This window comes from Coffea arabica, chromosome 11e (genome assembly GCF_036785885.1).
Source record: "Coffea arabica cultivar ET-39 chromosome 11e, Coffea Arabica ET-39 HiFi, whole genome shotgun sequence".
Lineage (NCBI taxonomy): Eukaryota > Viridiplantae > Streptophyta > Magnoliopsida > Gentianales > Rubiaceae > Coffea > Coffea arabica.
This window is the reverse complement of record NC_092331.1, coordinates 60,163,640-60,183,811: the sequence shown is the minus strand read 5'-3', so window position 1 is coordinate 60,183,811 and position 20,172 is coordinate 60,163,640. Positions and strand designations below refer to the sequence as shown.

Sequence of the window (20,172 nt, the reverse complement as noted above, 5' to 3'; positions counted from 1 at the left end):
TTTGCCTAATGGTGAAATTTGTATACAGGATAAGATTTTCTTTTTTTAAAAAAAAAAAAAAGAGAGAGAGAGAGAAAGAGAGGAACTCTCTGAATCTGGCCCAGATCAAAGAGTGCCCATTAATGGGCTCAAAATTCCACCGTCCTCAAGCCCACTAGGCAAAGATCCATAATTAAAGTTTCTGACCATAAATTTCGCTTTCGCCTTTCTATGGTTCCTGCTTCCTACACATATATTCACAATTATTCCCTTCGTCCCACTTTGATAGTCATGTTTTCCTTTTTCGTCTGTCCTAAATTGTAATTCACTTTCCAATTAAAGAATGTAGTTGTATTTTAATTTTCTTAAAATACCCTTATTCAATGTAAGTTGTTGTTACTATAAATCTACCCTATTTAATGAGAGTTGATTCTTTTTGTACCATCAATTCAAGTTCCCATAAAGTTGTATTCTAATTAATGTGAGGGTATTTTAGGAAAATAGCTACCTAAATTGATTGTTCCAACAAAGTTAACTACTTTTTCTTAAATTGTGTGAAAAAAAAAAATCAGAACTATCAAAGTGGGACGGAGGGAGTACTTTGCCACCTCAAAATGTGGGAGGAGGAACGTATTAGTGCCCGGGAGAAATCATGCATGCACGCTGTGCTTTCGTAAAACTTACCTTTCGTTTGGTATTCCAAAAGGTTTGGAACCATCTGGGCTCAACACCAAGTCCCAGCGACCGTATTCTGTGCATGGCAGCCCTTCAAAACCAAAGCCAATAACTATTCACTCCTTTAAAAAAAAAAAGAGAAGAAAGAAAGCTAACAGTGGAACCTCGAAAGAAATGGTATTGTATCTCTCAAGGCAAGGCAACAAGAATATGCATGCGACTATAGAGGTGATGTGGTCCGGTTAGTAAAGGCAATTCCAGACTAGAAAGGAAAAAAAGGATTGAAAACGGAATGACCTATCACCTACACGCTTCTGTTACTGCAAATTGGATTTGGAATTATTCCATTATAGTGTCTTCAAAATTTGAGGCACCCAAAGCTCTTGATGTGATATCATCCTAATCAAACACCTTGCGAGCTAGCTCAAACTTGATCATGTGCCAATCTCCTATTCGTCCACATCATGAACATCTTCCAAATTAATAAAAAAAAAAAAAGTACCAATAATTCTTCCATTCACTCACTAAGATGAGATGATATGAGTTTCAATTTTGATCTTTTTTACGTACCTTGCATGCACACGAGTGATCGCAATCATGAAATGAAAAAGTGCACAACTTTGTTTCATCATTCATGCATTCTTTCTCCTTTTCCTTTGGCGTAAATTTACCAGACAACACCACTGTTCAAATGTCAAATGTGTAGGAGGATGACGTCTCTTAGTGCATTAAGCTCGACAAAGCTTTCCCAAAAGGTGCTCTTCCTTGCGCTTTTATTGGACTGATTTGTTGATGTTTTTTCGCTCTAAAACAAAACAGATTTTGCTCTTGATGTTACTGCGATTGTGGAAGAACGTTATTTCAACCCTTTTTTCTCCTGCTTTAGTGGACAACTATGCAAATCAACATGAAAAAGTGGGCAAATGTTGTCGCTCGTGGTCATTTCAGTGTGTTTAAAGGGCGGCACTTATAGCTGGCTTGACCGAGCATCCATCCATCACTACAATTACGCAAACATTAGAAAGTTTATCCATCTTTCAGCACTAAAATAAGAAGGCAAAAACATACTAATCAGTTTTAGATGGTGGTACTAACTGACTAATTTGATCTCGCAGAACTTGACAAAGTGATGAAATACACGTTTTCCTCGGTTCTATTTGTTTTTTTCTCCAGTTAGTTAGTACAAGGCAGGAAAATGGTATGAAAAGAATCAGTCAAAAATGTCGTCCGCTTAGCCCTCTTCAAAGTTCAAAGCACTCTGTAGTTTTGAAATTTTATACGACACTCACTCTGAACTAATAATATTACTTTTTTATAACCTTCACGCTACTAGAATCCCTGGCTGAAATATGCTTCTGCTTGCCCAAAATCGAAAGGGACACCTGGTCTCAATTAATAGAATATTATACTACTTCGCCAAATGAACATTTTAATGCCGTCCATTGGCGCCTGGCTTTTTGCAGTTTTAGGCCTTAGAATTTCTTGGCGTTGCCTTGGTATGAGCCCAACTCAATAACTCTCTATTAATTAAAAATGAAAAAGATTCTTTCCCTAGCTACTTGATTCTTTATCTGCACATATATATAGAGAGTACCCTTGATGATATGGGCATCATCGAATATTTTGAGTTTCTTCTTGAGCTAATCGCTCGCATGTTGACTAATCGATGCTAGTAATGGAAAGCGGCCGGCTTAATTCTCGCCTGACTTTTAAACCAATGGAACAAAAAATTATATATAAAGGTACGTACGCTAAACAAAAAAGTATTTCATCCGTATACCCTTTATCCAGACAATGAAGAAAATTGTTGTATCTTCTGAAGATCAGGCACGTGTTTGTATGTATTAGCTATGCTGCTCTAAGAGCTTGGAACAAGATAAAGGGAAGCCTCCAAAAGAGTACAAGAAACAGAACAAAGCCGATTACGCAACTGGGGAGATTGTGGTTGATCAAATGACCATAATTGGAGCATATGCCTAAGGTTGGCACTTCTGCATTCCGCTTTAGCACCATATTTTGGCTGCGTTCCAAGAAATGTTACCCAACTACCTCTAGATTAGTTGGCTACCACATGTCTTCTATCAAAATTACCACTTAATGTGACTTCTCTTAGATCCATATAGGTGCGTACTACACCCGTATGATTTGCTGATGGTTCAATCTCATGATCTGTTTCCGATCAACAGAGTCACCCCTAGAATAGATTAAAGTAAGAATAGAAGTAGGTGTAGATGATTACAATTGACAAAAAAATCCCCCTAGAATAGGTTAGAGTAGAAGTAGGTGTAGATATAGATGATTATAATTGAAAAAACAAAAAAAGAAAGAAATCTTTCAGTGTGACCAAATGGCATTGAATGGTCTCAGTTAACTAAGCTTGAGCCAATAATTGAAAGAATTTAGTCTGAGACCGGCGCATGGTACTTTTGACCAAAATCTTAGCAATGATGAGAATTTAATGAATAGATTTCTTTAGGAACATCGAACGCAAGCATAAAACCAACATCATTAGAGGCAACGAAAGTGCAGTTTTAGAGAAAGAGATGGTCCCAAAACCACCTCTGCCAGCAGCCTTACTCTAGAGCAAGTATATACTCTTACATCGGGAAAAATGCACTTTTCATCCCCAATGTTTAAGGTGTTCACTAATTTCGTCTCTAAAGTTTCATAAAAAACACATTTCATCCTCATAATTTTGTGATTTTGACCAATTTTGTTCCTAAAGTTTATGTAGAACACATTTCATCCTCATAGTTTTACAATTCCTACCAATTAAGGACAATTAAAGGATTGTTAACAATTTAGGCATAATATCATCACATGTCCCATTAATAATTGTATTATTAATACTTAATTCAATTATTGATTAATGTATAGAAATAACAACAAGTGTTTTTGGATAGGAGACTATCTCTTTTTTTTCCCTTTAAATTGTGATATGATATATTTGAAACTAAATAAATAGATTGAAAGATAAATAGATGATTGAAAAATAAGTATATGATGCAACAAAACAAAATTTTGCAAATAAATGACAATCCAAACCATTCATTCTTTTGCATTAATATTTTTCTCCAATTAGTTGTATTGGGTCTGTTTGACATTTTTCTTCAATTGGCTATAGTGGGATTGTTTCTTTCCCACTGACTTCATTTTCTTTGGATCTTCTTGTTCGATTGTGATTAAAAAGAAAGTAATCGTAGCTAAAAATTTCTTAGTCTTTTTTTGTATTAAAATGAGAAAGTGAATTAAGAAAAGATTTTTGAGCTTTTTGTCGATCCAATTTTTTTTTTTTTACCTAATAGGCATGCCGTGATCAAGTGACGCTATCCCATTCAAATTGCTTGACAATCTACCAATTGTCCTCAATTAGCCAAATTTAGGAAATTATGAGGATGAAATGTGTTTGCGTAAAACTTGAAGGATGAAATTAATCAAAATTATAAAATTATAAGGATAAAATGTGTTTTGCATGAAACTTTAGGGATGAAATTGGTTAACACCTTAAACATTAGGGATGAAAAGTGCATTTTTCCCCTCTTACATCTCTATAGGTTGTGGATTAAACTTTGAAAAGCACTTGTGGTTATGGGTGCTGCGTCGTGGACGCTTTCCTCTTACTCGAGTTATATATTTATCATATTAAATTGAATATTTAGTCGGTTCTATGCTATGGTCTACCGACGACACGGTCACCCTACCGTGCAATTGTTCTCTTCTATCCATCACATGAAAAGCGAATCACATGGACGTCTTTGTCCTTCTCTATATGTGCGTGTGTGCGTGCCTTTTTTTCCCCCCTTTTTCGTAATATTTAAGTGAACCCTTTGCCTTTTCTTCAAAAAAAAAAAAAAAAAAAAAAAGTGAACCCTTTGCCATTTTATATTAGCGAAGCCTTGAACAGATATTTCTATAAGAACAGCCTTGGACATAATACCAGCAATTCGGTTAATGTTATAACAGTATGAAACCAAATCTACAGATGACTCCGCTTACTAATTACATTACGTAGTACAAATTAAATAAAGTGAAGGTAAAAAAAAAAAAAAATTCACTGGGGGAGATAGATTATCAAGTCTTGGAAGGAGCTCTTAAAAAAAATAAGGGATGCAAATATTTTATGGATTAATCTTCCCTACACTGACAGTGTCAGCATTGGATGAATGACCACTGTGCAAATTTTGAACGTCAAATTTAACTTTTACACATATGTCATGAATATAACGGTAATAGTGTATACACTATCTGTGCATATAAAATTTACTCATATTTTATTAGCATGTGCTGATATTACCATAGACTTTTTCCTGGCCTTTTGCCTAAGATCAAATGCACATATAAAGCCAATACAATGGTCTAGACTAGAGCGTAAAAGTCTTTACGGGGAAGAGGATTGGAGGGAAAAAACACAAAAAGAAGAAAGAAAAAGGAAGAGATACTTCCTCAAATCTATCTACTCTTTCACCCATGACCGACCGATAATCTCACTCTTCTGGCCTCCACTCCAAAATAACTCTAGGAAAAGCTTAAGTAACTGTACCGGATTAGAAATAGTACTGTATTCTTTTTTGAATAACCAATTATAGCACCTTTAATAGTTGCTCATCTTCTACGTTATAAATTATAATTGGTTAACACTTGGTCAGGTCGAATTCCGGTTTGAAGGCAATAACTGTGTTCATATATTCGATTCTTATAGCTGATTTGAGAACTGTTTTAATGAGTAGTCTATAAATATTTTTTTAATCGATTTACGATCTCGAAACATTTCTTGACTCGTGATGATGCTGAATGGAGTCAAAATCATCCAAACTTAAAAAAAATAACGTTGTGATTGATTGGGAATGAGACACCACCTAGATAAAGTAGTCCACAATTTCGCGTTGATTAGTTGAGAAAAATATTGTCGAACAACAAAGAGGCGTTTTACAAAAAAAAAAAAAAACAAAGAGGCGTTTTACAAAAAAAAAAAAAAACAAAGAGGCGTTTTACGTTAGCTCCAGTGTTCTTCGATCTAGCTACAAAATTCTGACTGTTGACTCAAATAGGTGTCCACACTATCATGACAGGACTGCATAGGAAAAAACATGCTTAACTAGTAGTTTGCCTTTCTTTTTTTTTGGTGTCAAAATAGTAGTTCGCCTTTTTGAATCCTCATCAAACGCATATCGGCAGATAACATGAGCTTTAATATGTTTTTTTGTTCTAATCTTCTTTCGTCCTGCCATCACTATCTTGAGCACGAGAATATTTTAATCCTTCAATCCTTGACTATTCTTTAAATTAAATAAATCTAAATCAATACTTTTTGGATTGCTACAATAGGGGAGGAATGTGGAGAAAGCAACTTTAAAATCATGAATATACATCCTCCACAAACAAAAGGTCTTAACCAGTTAACCCCACTGACAACAGCGCCCGCACAATCCCATTATCCTAAATGGTTGAGAGTTTCAATTCCCATGACTTCAATTTTACTCAATAAATGCTGTTCATATTAGTAGAAAATATAGGTACGTAGTCATATGCAACAAGTCATGTCGCAGGTTTGTTTTGATAGTTTATTATTTGCATAATTTTATTTGTTTGCATTATAAATACATTTTTTAACTAACTTCTTATCTCATATACATCACATCAAAAAAAGTATTACAGTATTTTTTTTCCCGTACACACAGTACATATATCTGTAAGGTTACTACGGTTTGTTGATCATCTAAATTGATCGAGTACCATTTAATAATAGAAGGGATTCCATGGCGAGATAAGAGGTTAGGAGCCATTAAAAAGAAATGGTTGTAGTCCCCTACAGCACTGGTCATGTTTGAACAAAAAATTGTCCATTCATCATTTATTGTTTAAGCTGAAGATCCCCAACATCTCACATGGCTTACATAATCTGACATTAAACCAACAGATGTTTACTCATCTCGATTTTAAACTAGGCTGGATTAATAATAATAAGTACTAGAGAAGATCTTCAAACTTTGCTCTCAGATTCATACAAGTGGTTTTATTTAATTGAACCAGATTTACAGGAGTCAAAGATCTTTACTAAGATTACGTTCTCTTTTTTTTGCCCCCCTCCATTTACTAAATATTCTCTGTCTGTGCTCAAAGTTCAATAAGATACTCATCAATTCTAAGATAAGAAGTGTGTAGTAAATTAATTTCTTGGCGCTGCTTCAGGGTTAAGTTCTTATCTCTCTGCTGTCTTGTGGATTCTCATAACTACTTTTGAAGAATCAGATTTCTTTCGAGACCATGTTTTTAATCTTTCTATCCTGAAGGTTGCCAAGTGAATAAAGTATAAATTTAAACAATCAAGAAGCTTAAAGTTTGCCAAAATTTTATTTTAAAGTATAACTTTCTGATGCAGCGGCTGCGGGGGTGATGAGTATCCATCCGCTATGTTATAGTCATCATGAAATGAGAGTTGTGCGTAACTAATTATTCACCCTCCGGAGCTCCCATGGATGAAAGACTGAGGAATGAAAAATCTAAAGATCTGCTAATTAACACTTGCCAAGAAAACTCTTTTTTTTTTTTTTTTTGGCGGTTTCCAAAACTTTGATTGCATAGGTAAGTAGATCACACCAGGTCCTGTGATCAACATCATCAAATATGTATGGTTCATTCGATATGTATAGAATATATGTAACCCAAATGGCAAAGATATTAGAACGGTATGCGGACAATGGAGCTTCGACAATAACAGAAAGCTATCGTATTAAGATACAATTTTGTTGTTGACAATTTCATAGATACTACGGTACTGTTATTCTTGGCCTCCAAATCAAGATTAGATCATGGCCACTTTTTCTTTTTTCTTTTTTTTTTAAGCATAAGCAGCAGAGGAGGTCTCGTATCTGGAATCTTTCACTTATATTCTCTCCTCTGAATCATGATCGGTTAAAATATTTGAAGTCAGGATTCTAATGTTTAAATTTTCTGTTTAAACCAAGAAAAATGGTATTGAGAGATTTAGCATCGACAAATAATAAGCCATTGAAAATTTAAAGTGAACTTCCATGTGAGAGATAATTCAACCTATTTCATATATTGTTTGAATTGAATTTTTTGTTATTTTTAATTAGAGGTTAATAAATGGGAAAACAGCAGGGGACAAACGCAGCAGGCTGAGGTGAGAGTTAATGCAATGTTACACACCAACCAATGCTTTATTTATTAGGAGGTTATAGCAACAAGAACATTCTTTTTTATTTGCCCAGACAACTATGTGAAAGTGACTCTTTTTTCATCTTTTTTTTTTTTTTTTTTTTCCAAGGAGAAGTCATTCTAATGCTCTCTTAACACAACAACCACGAACTAAGGACCAAGGAGAAGTCAAACAAGGTGTGTCCGAGAACCCAAATAATTAATTACTACAGTACTATCTTTCCAGCTTTCTTCTAAAGTCGTGTTTGGGAATTCGGAAATTTAATCTTTTTTTGTTTGAAGGAGAAAATTAATAAATCTTCCAGACGAGACAGGAAGTAATTGATTGACATTCAGAAACAAGGAACGTTAACTTTCTTTAGATCAGAAGTGAGAATTTTTAATTTAAATGTTTATGTAATATTCATGAGAGAGAAAAAAAAAATTCTCTTTTGTTTTTGAAGTTCCAACTGACGGACTGACTCAGGAGGATAAAAAATGAACAAAGAAAGTAGAAGGAAAATGCAAGTCAATGGAAATCATAAATCCAAATTTTTAAGTATAGACAAGGCATCAAAACAACTAAATTATCCAGAAATCCAAATTTTTTAAGTATAAAGAAGACTTCAAGAAAACTAAATTCAGACAAATCCAATCCCATATCACACACTGCTGAATTTATTGAGCTTCACCAATCCACAATATTCTAAATTTATTGAGCTTCACCAATCACATTAATTGAAACAGAATAAGTCAAGTGGTTTGGAACATATAACATAGTTCAGGGCTACAATAATGAGCACAGCCAAACAATTACTACTATATGAGCACAGCTAAGATAAACTCTGCTGGAATCTCAGCTGCACGCCTTGATTTTGCGTTTTTATTGGTAGTACAGTTAAGTATAGGGCTAGAGGCACAATGAGTTGACCTGAGGATTATTTATGACGAATTTGAAGAATTCGAAAAAAAAATGAATTTATCGGCAGAAATCCAAATCTTGACCCCGTCGACACCGCCGAGCATGCCCGTCCAAGATCATCACCTTTGACGCCGAACCACGTGGCAACCTCAGCAGCATATGAGGAACGTTGCCGGCCCCATGACACAGGGACATAATCAAATTAGCCTGCATTTTACTAACATACTAAAAAATAAAAAATAAAAATACTGCCTTAACTAATCATATATGCCCATTATTACTACCATTATAGGTTCCAGAATAATACTGTAGCATTTGAGTTTCAGTCTATAATAATCAGCCATCAAGCAACATTAACTACTTGTATATCCCAGTCTTTTAATTTTATTTAAATTTTTGAATTTTTAAATAAAGAAAAAGAAAAACAATTTGTAGGAGTACTAGTAGCAACTAGCATGGATGGATGAGTTGGCTGGGAAGGGACGGAGGGACGGCTTTGGTAATTGAGTGAGACCTATTTTACCGTTGTCCTGTGCTGTGGGGAGTATGAAGGAGGTGGACTGGTGGAGTGGCCCTGCTTTGGTGGGTACTGCTTAGAAAGAGACTCTTTGCTTATTTGGTTCCATCTCCTTCCTTCCTTCCTTCCTTCCTTCTTCCTCCCTTATCTAGCTACCAATCTTTTGTGTTCTACTCTATAGACTTCTTGTTTCTTGATTAAATTTCTAGAGAGACAAGGATAGATAAAAGTGCATACACATAGATGGGAAACTGTCAGGCCGTGGATGCTGCAGCACTGGTAATACAACATCCAAGTGGAAGGATAGATAGGATGTATTGGCCTGTGACTGCTAGTGAAGTCATGAAGATGAATCCTGGTCATTATGTTTCTCTCATAATTCCGCTGCCTATGACTGGTGGTGAGGAGAATTCAGATGATAAAACGGTTCGGTTCACTCGGGTAAAGCTTCTGAGGCCTAGCGAAACTCTAGTTCTTGGCAGAGCTTACAGACTGGTCACAACTCAAGGTATCGTTCATGTTTTACTCTGCTACCAATTTTTCTTGTCCCCTTATTATTTTTTTTGGGGGGGGGGGGGGGGGGGGGGGAAATGGTATGTCATAAGGGCGATAAAGATTGAGCCCATGTGATTTGACGTAGTAATCTTTACATCATAATGTTGATTTCAGTTTCCACAACTTTTTCTCGTTTCTTGGAAAAATATATACCCCAAGTTGCTGTTATTCGAGGGAAGAGCTCATTATGTGATTCCTGAATTGAAGTTCGAGTTGCTTTTTGGTGTTTCAGAGGTTATGAAAGTATTGAGAGCAAAGAAGCATGCAAGGATGAAGAAGAACCAGGCAGAATCCATTGTCAAGTTGGAAGCACAACCAGAAAAGCAAGGTTCAAGCGGCGGGGCAGAAACAGGGAAGTCTGAACTGGACAACAACAACCGCCAGGTAAACTATTTCGGCCAATCAGCTGCAGCTCGAACTTGGCAACTGCAATTTCGCTCTAATATATTATACATTTATGCAGCAGTTAGGACATCTTCCTAAATTTTTGTACGTTTTCTTAGTCATAATAAAACTGGAACAGCTGGAGATTGTTATGTTTTAAAAAATGACCGGGCAGCTTTCATGGACATCTGATTCTCTGATTTGGCCTTTTCATGGATTTCTGTAAATTAAAGATATCAATTTCTGACAAACAAAAGCACATGATGGGCAAAAGTCCTACCCAGGATTAGGCTAGAAGGGTCAATACAAGCATCTCATGATGATTAACCTGTCCTACCCAGGATTATTGATCTCATTGACAATTAACCATTTCAGGTGACAAGACACGAAAAGCAATGGCAGCGGCCAGGATCAACAAACATTGGCAGGTCTAAATCATGGCGGCCCTCTTTGCAGAGCATTTCTGAGGCTGCAAGCTGAGGTATCTTCTGTTCATAGCGACGGAATACAGTTCAAGCGAATGAACTAAAGTGAATTCCAATATCTGTACACCGTTTCACTCTTTCAGCCGTAGATGCTCAGTAATCATATCGATGTATAATAGATAGGAGAGCAATGAGAACTTACACTGTTCGATGACAAATATATCATAATGAACCTGCAAATTACTTCTCTACTTAGTTCTCTCGGTTGATCGGAAAGGAAACAACGGATGGAAATATTGGTAGTTAGTACAGTACACCACAAAAGACTACTATCATTTCTCTGGTGTAGAGTTCCAAATTTCCCAGTCGCGGTCAAGAAAATTTTGAGCCCATAACAAGGATGTTCGTGCAGCTAAAGGCGCTCCAGGAAGTTTCTTCTCCTTCAGTGCCACCATCATATCAGTGAAAGGCTCCACCAATAATGTTCCAGGTCCTCCGTACTCCGAGTACAGAAATTCGCTAAATATCTGATGTGATAAAGAAACAGGTTTAAAAGGAGTGGCTTGGAAGTTGGAACCATTATCATTCTTAAGCCATTCAACACTTGGTAGCAGTTAAATGAAATCAAGGGCTTAGCTTTATTACTAGACAATTGCTGGCAGAAATTGTCAAATCCAACTGGAAAAAGGTTAGAACTGTGGTTTGTCTGGTTTTAAGATCAGATATTTCTTCCAAGATTCAATAGCTCAACCATATCTAGGTCAAAACAAGTCAGATCCCAAAGGAAAAGATGTTTCAAGTTCATAATAGGGAGTAATTTAATAGTTCTGCAAGCAATTACTTCGCCAGAGAAGTTCATCAAAATTCTGCAAATCTGAGCTCTCTTCAATTGCATTTATTTATTGAACAGTATGAACCCCCATGTCAAATTGCTCCAAACGGCGGTCACGGTTGGCATAAGTTTCTCTCCTCACTTATCTTTGGACCGTCGCATTTGGTTCTTCCATAAACCTTCGAATATCCCAGAGAAACAAAGAAACAACTGCGCCACCAACTTTTCTCTTGTTTTATCTTGAGAATTTTTTTTTTCTTAACGCGTTTCTATATCTCCTATTAATTGAATATTCTTCGAAGATAAGTCTGTGCAAGAAGAGGACAAGCAGCAGCTTCCAATATCCCAGAGTGCAAAGGATAAGAAGACAAACATGATGAAATATGGCCACTCTCCCGGGAAGGGGAAGGATGAAACCAAAAGGCAGCCCTTGCCTTTCCTCTCACTATGCAATCCATTAAAATGATACAAAAAAAATGCACTCACAGGAACTGAAATCCAAAAATACTACTGAATTTCAGATTCCCCATTTGTCTCTTTTCCCAGAAAAGTCAAAAGATTTATGCAGGTAGTGATTTGCATGTCTGTATGACAGCGCTAGTGCTACAAGGGAAAGCTTCCATCATATTATTATGGCCCAGCGAGACCCTACGGCACCACCTTTTGAAGCCGACTGTGATAGCGGTAGCATTCCCCTCGAAACATAATACTAATAAGCAATGAAAGATCAGATTTCATCTATGCGAAGAATAAAATGTCAAGTCAGTAGTACCACTCCATTCAAAAGCTGGAGTTCCTGCAATTACCGAGTTTTCTTCTTATCCATTGCAATTAAGTAAGTAAGAGAAGGCCTGATTGAAAGATTTCGTCATGTGTCCCTTCCACTGTCGGTCGGTAATGGGTTTTGTAGACTGTGTTTCGTCATGGGTTTTGTGCAATTAATTAACCAGGTCAAGTATCATGATGATGGAACGAATGAAAAACAGGAGACTGCTGCCTCTGTAGCTTCGCTGATGTCGGCTGGCTCTTGACTTATCATCGAAACTTAATGAGGTACAAGAAGTAATGGCTACTAATTACAATGATTCAAGGCCACAATTTCTCAAAATCTTAGTATGTCCCGATTGCGAGTGGGGAAAAAAAATCAAAGATGAAAATACTCTCAGTTTAAGTACATGAAGAAGGAAGTAGCAGCTCAAAATTAATGTGCTTCAGATCTACAGCTAAAAGAGTAATGAAAGAATAAATGGTGCATGAAATACCGATACATGATGCAGATTGCAGAGGTATCAAACCATCATCAGCCTTCACATTTCATGAAGGTGATAACGCGAGTTTTATTCAAGTTGTTGAGCCAAAAATATCGCGTTCATTCAATTTGCCAGTTTAAATGTCACATAATTGGTCTGAGTGAAAAACATAAAACTTCTACTGCACAATCAATTCTACTCCCCAATTGATCCAATCAAATCTCTCCAGGACCGTATCATGATTGACGTTTATCTCATTTTATTTTCTTATTCTAGAAGGTAATATTCCATGCTATATTTTTAACTGCACTGCGGTCTTTGATCCTCATGTTATTTGATATATTTTCCATTAAATTGTGCAATGAAGTGTCAGATACTTTTCAAAAATTCATTCAATCAACAGAAATTAAACTATCATTAAAAAACAAGCTACTTACATCTGTACAGACATTTACCACAGCATCAAGCTCACCCCCATAAGTCTCCTTTTCTTTTGATAGCTTCTTCACCAGCTCCTCTCTGAACTTTTTCGTCTCCTAAATTCCCACAAACATGTCAAAATTTAGACCAAATATATGTTGAGTTAAAAGTTTCAATTTTTTAAGCACGCGTAAAGTAAAACTTTTGATTTAAGAAAAACAGAAGAGACATAGGAGTTGTCAAAATTTCATGTTTCAACCAGGAAAAAAAAAAAACAAAAATAAAAGATGGGATTTACAGCTTCAGCAAATTCTGGGTTGGGGTCAGGGTAGATGTATTTCTGAGGTGGGTTTGCTCGCAAAGGCTTTGCTGAGATGGCATTTGCACAAAATAGAAGGGGATGAGTGCGTGGGATAGTGCAGAGGGTGCGCAGGATAAGGTTGCTCCGGACTGTGTGTTTGGCGGGAATTGGCTTGGGTGTGGCGGTTAGGGATAAAATGGTGGTTGTTTGAGCCATCGTTTTAGGTGGTGGAATTGGCGGGTGATTGCCGGGGCTGCGTAGGATAAGGAGACTCGGAGAGGACTATGCCGTGAAACTTGAAGCCCTGTCCTTTTGGGTCTTGGAACAACAAATCCCAAGACCACCCAGAATGGGTAATTTGGTTTTGTTGGGCTTGCTAGAAAAATTGGGCTAACGTGTTGCTATTTCAATTCAAGGCAGACTTTTTTAAACCTCACAAGAAGGAAAAGGGGTCCAACATATGTTCTCTTGCGGGAATTTTTTTATTTTTTTCAAATAAGTGAGGTTTCAAACTTTTCTCGTCTTTCTCTTTTGTTGGACAACCCAGCAATGCAAAATCAACAATAACAAAAAAGTGGGAAAGGTATGTCGAATTTTACAGGAGATAGAGTGGAGAAATGTTGAATTAATACAGCTCATAGACATAAAATAAAATAAAATAAAAGGCAGCAAAACCAAAGACAAGAAATTTATTTCTTTTGGGTCAAACGGAGGCCGAAGCCCAAAGCTAAGTCACTACAAAACTATGGTGAGTAGCTACCACTAAGTCTTATGCAAGAAAAGGTTTCAGATCCGGTATTTTTTTCATCCAAATATTATTTTGCTTGCGTCATAATTATAATTTTCAATTAGTTCTTTTTATCTTTTTAATAATCTTTTAATCTCACATACGTTACATCATCAAAAATATTGCAGTAATTATTTCAAATAATCTCCTATCCAAACACACTCAAGTGTTACTCTCAAATGTAGATTCGAACTTATTTTCGCAAGCATGTCACAACAACACGAAGAAAGAAGAGACTTGGTTGTTTTAGGATTTCTCAATAGGAAGGGGCCTTGAGACTCCACGAGAATCAGACCAGCCCACAGAGTTTAAAAGGCTTAACTAAATCGGGAGAGGTGCTAAATCACTTCACAATTATATACAGTGTTGCAAGTTTGAAGGTGTAATTTATATTCCCATAGGGGCATACCATAGTTGATCAACGTCTCTCCACCACTAATCTAAGACCCTTTGAGACTGGAGGAGGGAGAAAAAAAAAAAAAAGAAACCGATGGTCATGTTACATTCTCATTGTAAAAGTTGTGCATTGGCATTAAGTATTGTCTCCAATGTGCAAATTAATGATTAAGTTCCACAAACATTAGATTCCAGTCTTACATGTTAGGCAAATCCTAATTGAATACCTCAGACAATCCTTCTAATGTTATCAAATAGTATAAAACAGTGAGAAGAGGCGCTATTGCTAACCCACATTTCCTGCGAAATGTTGCTGTTGACATCGAAGAAGACAAGTTCCTAAGGTGCTAAATAACAAGCGCGAAACTTCGTGCTTCAGATAAAGTGCACAAGGTAATATAATCTTTTAGGCTCAGGATTTGCAGTCTCAATAATATAGAACTGCATGATTTCCCTTGAAGTTGGGACGCTTCTTAGAAAATGCAAGATGTCGCCATTTTTTAAATTTCCAGCGCGACAAAGTACACATCTTTCGTGAATAAGAAAATTAGTTGCATGCATTGAAAAGCAAAACAGGAGCCCAGACAATTAGTGTATGAATCAAGAAAGTTGAGAGAACAATTAAAATCTAAGGGAACAAGAAGAGGATTATGTTCCTGGATAATTTGCTCGTAAAGTAATGTGAAAAGGTTAGGTTTTTTCTAGTCCTAATCAACATTGGCCACTGCAAAAAGCAATTGGGGAGGGGAGGCATTCGTGTAGTACTAGTAATATAATCACGCGCTAATACTGTTTCTTTCCGTCTTGCTTTGTTATAGACTAAGGACAAGTGATAAAATCACGTTGTAAAAGTATTTGGTCATACTCTTTAACACGAGTTTCAATCATGCAAACTGATAATCCTTCTTCCACATTCTTCTTTAAACTATCTCTAATCGCTATAGTTGGAATAGTGCATATGCTAGACCACGACATTGCAAATTAATTAAGTTCCAACAATTTCTCCATCAAACTTTTCTTTCTTGCTTTATGGTGGGATTTTGATGTGGCTTGCACTAAAATGGATTTCTGTAAAGGCCTTTCAGCCATTTTTAGACCTTTCTTTCTTATCTTGATTTTTTTTTTAAAAAAAAAAAATTTTTTACTTTTTTGTTTTCTTAATCAAAAGAGGAAGGCATGGAGTCTTTTTTTTTTTCGGGATGTGTAGCGATGGTAAATTGCAGCATGTTTGCGACATATTGTGACCTACGAGACTTCACCAATATTATCATAACCAAGTTAACGAGTCCTACCATCAAGATTTCAGAGTTTGACTCCCTTTTTTCTCAGAGGACTCGTTAACTTGTTGTAGTGATATTGCTTGAAAGTAAAGGAAAATGTGACATTGCTTGTTGGTGAATTCGCTCAGCATACTAATACTCTGACTCTAGATGGGAATGCGGTGGATTTACGCGACAAATTTTCAAACTCAATTTGAGGAATCCTGATTAACTACGTAGCAATGTCACTATTTCCGGCCACAATTAGGCAAGCCTAGAAAATGTTCATTGAATTTGCATGATGCCACTGTTCATATTAGCTTTCGGCTGAGCAGCGCATCATCTTTCATTTCTTTCGATAGGTCCAACTGAAGAACTGGTAATACTAGCTTTATCATTTTCCTTGGATTTAACCAATCATTATCGGTCTGCTTAGCCCCATGAACAAGCAAAGATATAGAAAATTATGTCATATTCTCGATCAAAGCTGCCTACTTTCAAAAAATAATCTAGCAGAAAAGGCTTCGTGATTTCCTTTTCTGACTATGACAAGATACATTGTAGAGCATAAAAGACTCTAATTAGTGAGGCGGATATAGGTTGGTTGATCATTAGATAGGTGACTCTTTTGTCTCCACTCTTTGAAATGGAGGTCCAGGCACTATGAGAAAGCAATAAAGAACAAAAACTGCAACCACGCTCCCTCGAGGGAGCCCCCTTCCTTTCAATTTTCTCCTTTCAGCTTCTTTTGATGCAAACAAAGCATCCAACGAGAAAAATGCGAGTTGCCAAAGGCAGCTTTTCAATTCTCCCTTGTTTGTTTGCCTTAAAAATTGACCAAACCAAAGCTACGTGATGACTTTTATCAAGTAAATGCAAGACTGTGCAAAATAGCTAGAAAAGTTTGGGCATTTTGATGCTTGTGTTACAGCAATCTGTATTTCCTCCTAAACCCATCTCAAATATCTCTGTCTTCTCTTGCTTTTGATGATCAATAATGCAATCTTCTTCACACTATCAGCAATAGGTGTGGCGTAGTTTACTTTACTGTCTATATATTGTGCGAAAATAAATAGAACTAAGCATGTTGCATCCTCAGAAAGAAAACTAAAATTTGTCTTGTTGAAAAAATATATAGGAATCCGTATTCTTTGCTTTTGTGGCATGTTAGCCAAATTTTGGCGCTGGAAATGGGGACACTTGGGTTGTCCGGGAAATTGAGAGTGTTGCTGTCTCGCATTCAGCATAAAATCTAAGCTGCATCAGCAAACTCAGAATCATTCCAACTTTTGAAGCTTTTAACTCCACGGACCTATCTATATTGCCTTTTAGACGAACCCCACGAGCATGGTTTTAGTATTTTACAACCAGAAATAAGGTTCAAAAGCTGAAATCCCAGGGTCCTGTCTGTTATTGTCATGGCCACGAAAAGTTGAAATTCACCTGCAAAAAGAGTTGGGGAATCGCCAATGAGCTCCTTCTACGTCCGTCAATACCCTACAATGTTCCCATAAGGAAAGAAAAGTATTTTTGTTTTCATAGACTACTTAGGATTCTCCCTTAGCCAGCATCTTGGCTGAGGAGGAATGATAAGAAATTTGGGACATTATTGAAACTAGCCTTGTTATCTTTTGTTTTACCTTTTGGGCAAGAAGAATTTGGGTCACATTTGTTTTCTTTTCTTTTCTTTTTTCCTAATTAAAAAAAAAAAAAAAGAGAGAGACTAAGCAAATTACCCTACAGCTCTCCCAAGCATCCACATTTAATTTATGTAGTTGTTGCTGGCCATCCTCTACATTTGATTGGGAGAGTATTTTACAAGACACTGAGTGAAGCAAATGATCAATCAGAAGATTTTGACTGAGCACTACTGAGTCCTTCTTTTTTTTTTTTTGTTAAAAAAAAAAAAAAACCCATTCTGTAGAAAATGGTGATTAAAAAAACACGTGTCATTGTACATGAATAGTTGAAGTATTGAAATTTTTGATCAAGTTCTAAATTCGAAAAGCAGCTCAGCTGGCTTGTGTAGCCTCATTAGGTGAGACAGGTCTGGGGTTCGACCCCAAGGCTGAGTGTCCGGGGTGATACTCTCGGGGATCGGTGGGGCCCGCTCTCCCCGGGCGATGGGAATAGTGGCACAGACGGTATTACCAGTCCGGAGTGACCGATACCCAGCGACAAAAAAAAAAAAAAAAAAAAGTTCTAAATTCGAAAAGCAGTTGATCTAAAGTTTCTCTTTCACAACTCATTACAGACATTATGGTCCGCCTAATTAAATGTCTTCCCATTGCATAAAACCTGAAAAGTTGTCATCTTTTTTCCTATTCCAATCTACAAGAGAAGGAAGTTCATCTTCATCATGCGCCTGTTTACTTTTAAATTGGATCAACTTGGTACTCGATCGTATTTAACTTGACTATATCAGTATTTTCTACGTATTCTCAGTAGTATTACAACACAACCTTAATTAATTTGTACGATTTCAATATATACAGAGCACTTCACTTCACGTGTACATGGAAACTGTACTATAATGCTTGTAATTAAATTACGTACCATGTCTCGTCCTATTGATGGTCTCCTCGATGTTTTCATTAAATAAATCTCAAGCGGTTTTGTCTGATTTCATTAAATAATGCGTGGGCTGTTTGATTGCCTAACAAGTCCATGTACAATTCATAGAATATATATAGCTTTTGTGGTATTCTGTCCAGCGTGACATCACAGATGATTTGATGATCCGATCCCTAATTTATAATTCATCCTAATCAGCACTTGCTCTTCTACCAACCAGATGAGATGATGATTTGTGAATTGTGAATATCAATCTAATCAGCAAATTTTCAGCAATGGCTCCAACTGACCAGGTCCAAGCCAAAGATGCCACGTCTAGCAAAGTGATAAACAAGGGAATAGTTTGCTTTGTAACTTTAGGAGCCACAATTATCAACCGAATTGTTTGAAACAAACTAGGGGGAGGCCCTCCACAAAGTGATGAATTTTCAGTGAGCAGATTTTTGTATTCATCAGAATCCGTCGATTACCTAAATGTCCCAACTATTCTGAATTCTTATCAGTCTGGTGGTCCATTTTCTGAACAGACATTAACAGCCAGTGTTCCCATCTATCTTGACTTGAAGCCGCTGGCTCTACTTCCCATGGAGAATCCAGTCTACTCTATATAATATATATATATATATATCACACAGTTTCTTTTTTTTTTTTTTTTGAAAAAAAATATATACACTGCAAAATGACTAGGAATTAATTTCTCACAATTAAAACAGAAATTCGAATGTCTTAAATTCCAATACTACAGAAGGAAAAAAATCCCAGTTCGTGCTACCATCCAACTCTCAAGTCTTGTATAGGTCTTAGTAGTAAAGCATATCTGTACGTAAATTTTATTTATGTGACAGTTGAGCTGGGACGGGATATATATATAAGAGGTTCAAAGTTAACCCGCAAATTACGGATATATCCGGACCACCAATGGATGGAGGAGCTCTAAGATTAGCCACCATCGAATCGAATCGAACTGAACTTTTATTTTATAGGGGATGACCAATGGGCAACAACTTGCTAAATATATTTTGATATGGTGGTCCAATTGCAAGAGAGATACATGTTCATTTAGGACTTACCGTATATAGTGCGGTATTTCTCATGTATTAATATGCATTTATTGTACAACTGATGATGAGGCACTTGAAAACGCTGCGGTATTTCTCATGTATTAATATGCATTTATTGTACAACTGATGATGAGGCACTTGAAAACGCGGAAGCCCTCCCATCCATGATCCGTCCCACCACCATGGTCCCACCATACTGGAGAAAAAGGCATATATCTATATATATATAAGAGGAGGAGTTCAATCAAAGACTGATGAATTATAATAGAAGGTTAGATGAAGAAGAACAGTTGAGAAGTTTTGTCTGAAATCTGAGGGAGATGAAAGAAACAGAGTAGAGATGGGTCGGTCAGTCACGAGAAGGGACCAACCAGCGTATGTTATGTTATGTTATGCTGTGTGGGTAGCGCTGCGTTGAGGCTCTAATGAGTAAATAATAGCTGTGCTTCATAAAATTCCATAGTTGCACTTATTTTTAAGTTCTCTCGGCTGATTGATCATTGATGGTAGTAGTAATAAAACAAATGGCAAAGCTACAAAGTCTTCATTGTCATTCACGTGCATGGCAAATCAAGCATGTGAGTGCGTGTCAAGTGACAGAGGAAGAGATATCTATCAGCAGATATGAATGAAGAAAGTACTTAAGAGAGGAGAAAATTTTGCAAATAAATTCGGAC

At 36.6% G+C, this 20,172-nt stretch overlaps 2 protein-coding genes across 2 annotated transcripts; one reads left to right on the top strand and one right to left on the bottom strand.

Annotated features, from left to right (window-relative positions):
• Positions 1-9,207: 9,207 nt before the first annotated feature.
• Positions 9,208-10,866, top strand: LOC113717578 (uncharacterized). Its single transcript, XM_027242328.2, has 3 exons — positions 9,208-9,759; positions 10,039-10,190; positions 10,566-10,866. Exons 1-3 carry the CDS (start codon positions 9,495-9,497, stop codon positions 10,668-10,670), a joined length of 522 nt encoding a protein of 173 aa, XP_027098129.1. The 5' UTR covers positions 9,208-9,494; the 3' UTR covers positions 10,671-10,866.
• Positions 10,766-13,739, bottom strand: LOC113717579 (protein PLASTID REDOX INSENSITIVE 2, chloroplastic-like). The gene is made up of 3 exons (XM_027242329.2): positions 13,416-13,739; positions 13,135-13,233; positions 10,766-11,142 (listed from the first exon to the last, which is right to left on the bottom strand). Exons 1-3 carry the CDS (start codon positions 13,632-13,634, stop codon positions 10,948-10,950), a joined length of 513 nt encoding a protein of 170 aa, XP_027098130.1. The 5' UTR covers positions 13,635-13,739; the 3' UTR covers positions 10,766-10,947.
• Positions 13,740-20,172: the final 6,433 nt, after the last annotated feature.

Bases quoted from the DNA above. Each gene is read 5' to 3' on its own strand.
- LOC113717578 (XM_027242328.2), top strand. From the start codon at position 9,495: ATGGGAAACTGTCAGGCCGTGGATGCTGCAGCACTGGTAATACAACAT. The intron at 9,760-10,038 runs GTATCGTTCATG...TTGGTGTTTCAG, and splicing joins CAGACTGGTCACAACTCAAG to AGGTTATGAAAGTATTGAGA. The intron at 10,191-10,565 runs GTAAACTATTTC...TAACCATTTCAG, and splicing joins TGGACAACAACAACCGCCAG to GTGACAAGACACGAAAAGCA.
- LOC113717579 (XM_027242329.2), bottom strand. From the start codon at position 13,634: ATGGCTCAAACAACCACCATTTTATCCCTAACCGCCACACCCAAGCCA. The intron at 13,234-13,415 runs GTAAATCCCATC...GTGGGAATTTAG, and splicing joins ACCCAGAATTTGCTGAAGCT to GAGACGAAAAAGTTCAGAGA. The intron at 11,143-13,134 runs GTAAGTAGCTTG...TTATCACATCAG, and splicing joins TGGTAAATGTCTGTACAGAT to ATATTTAGCGAATTTCTGTA.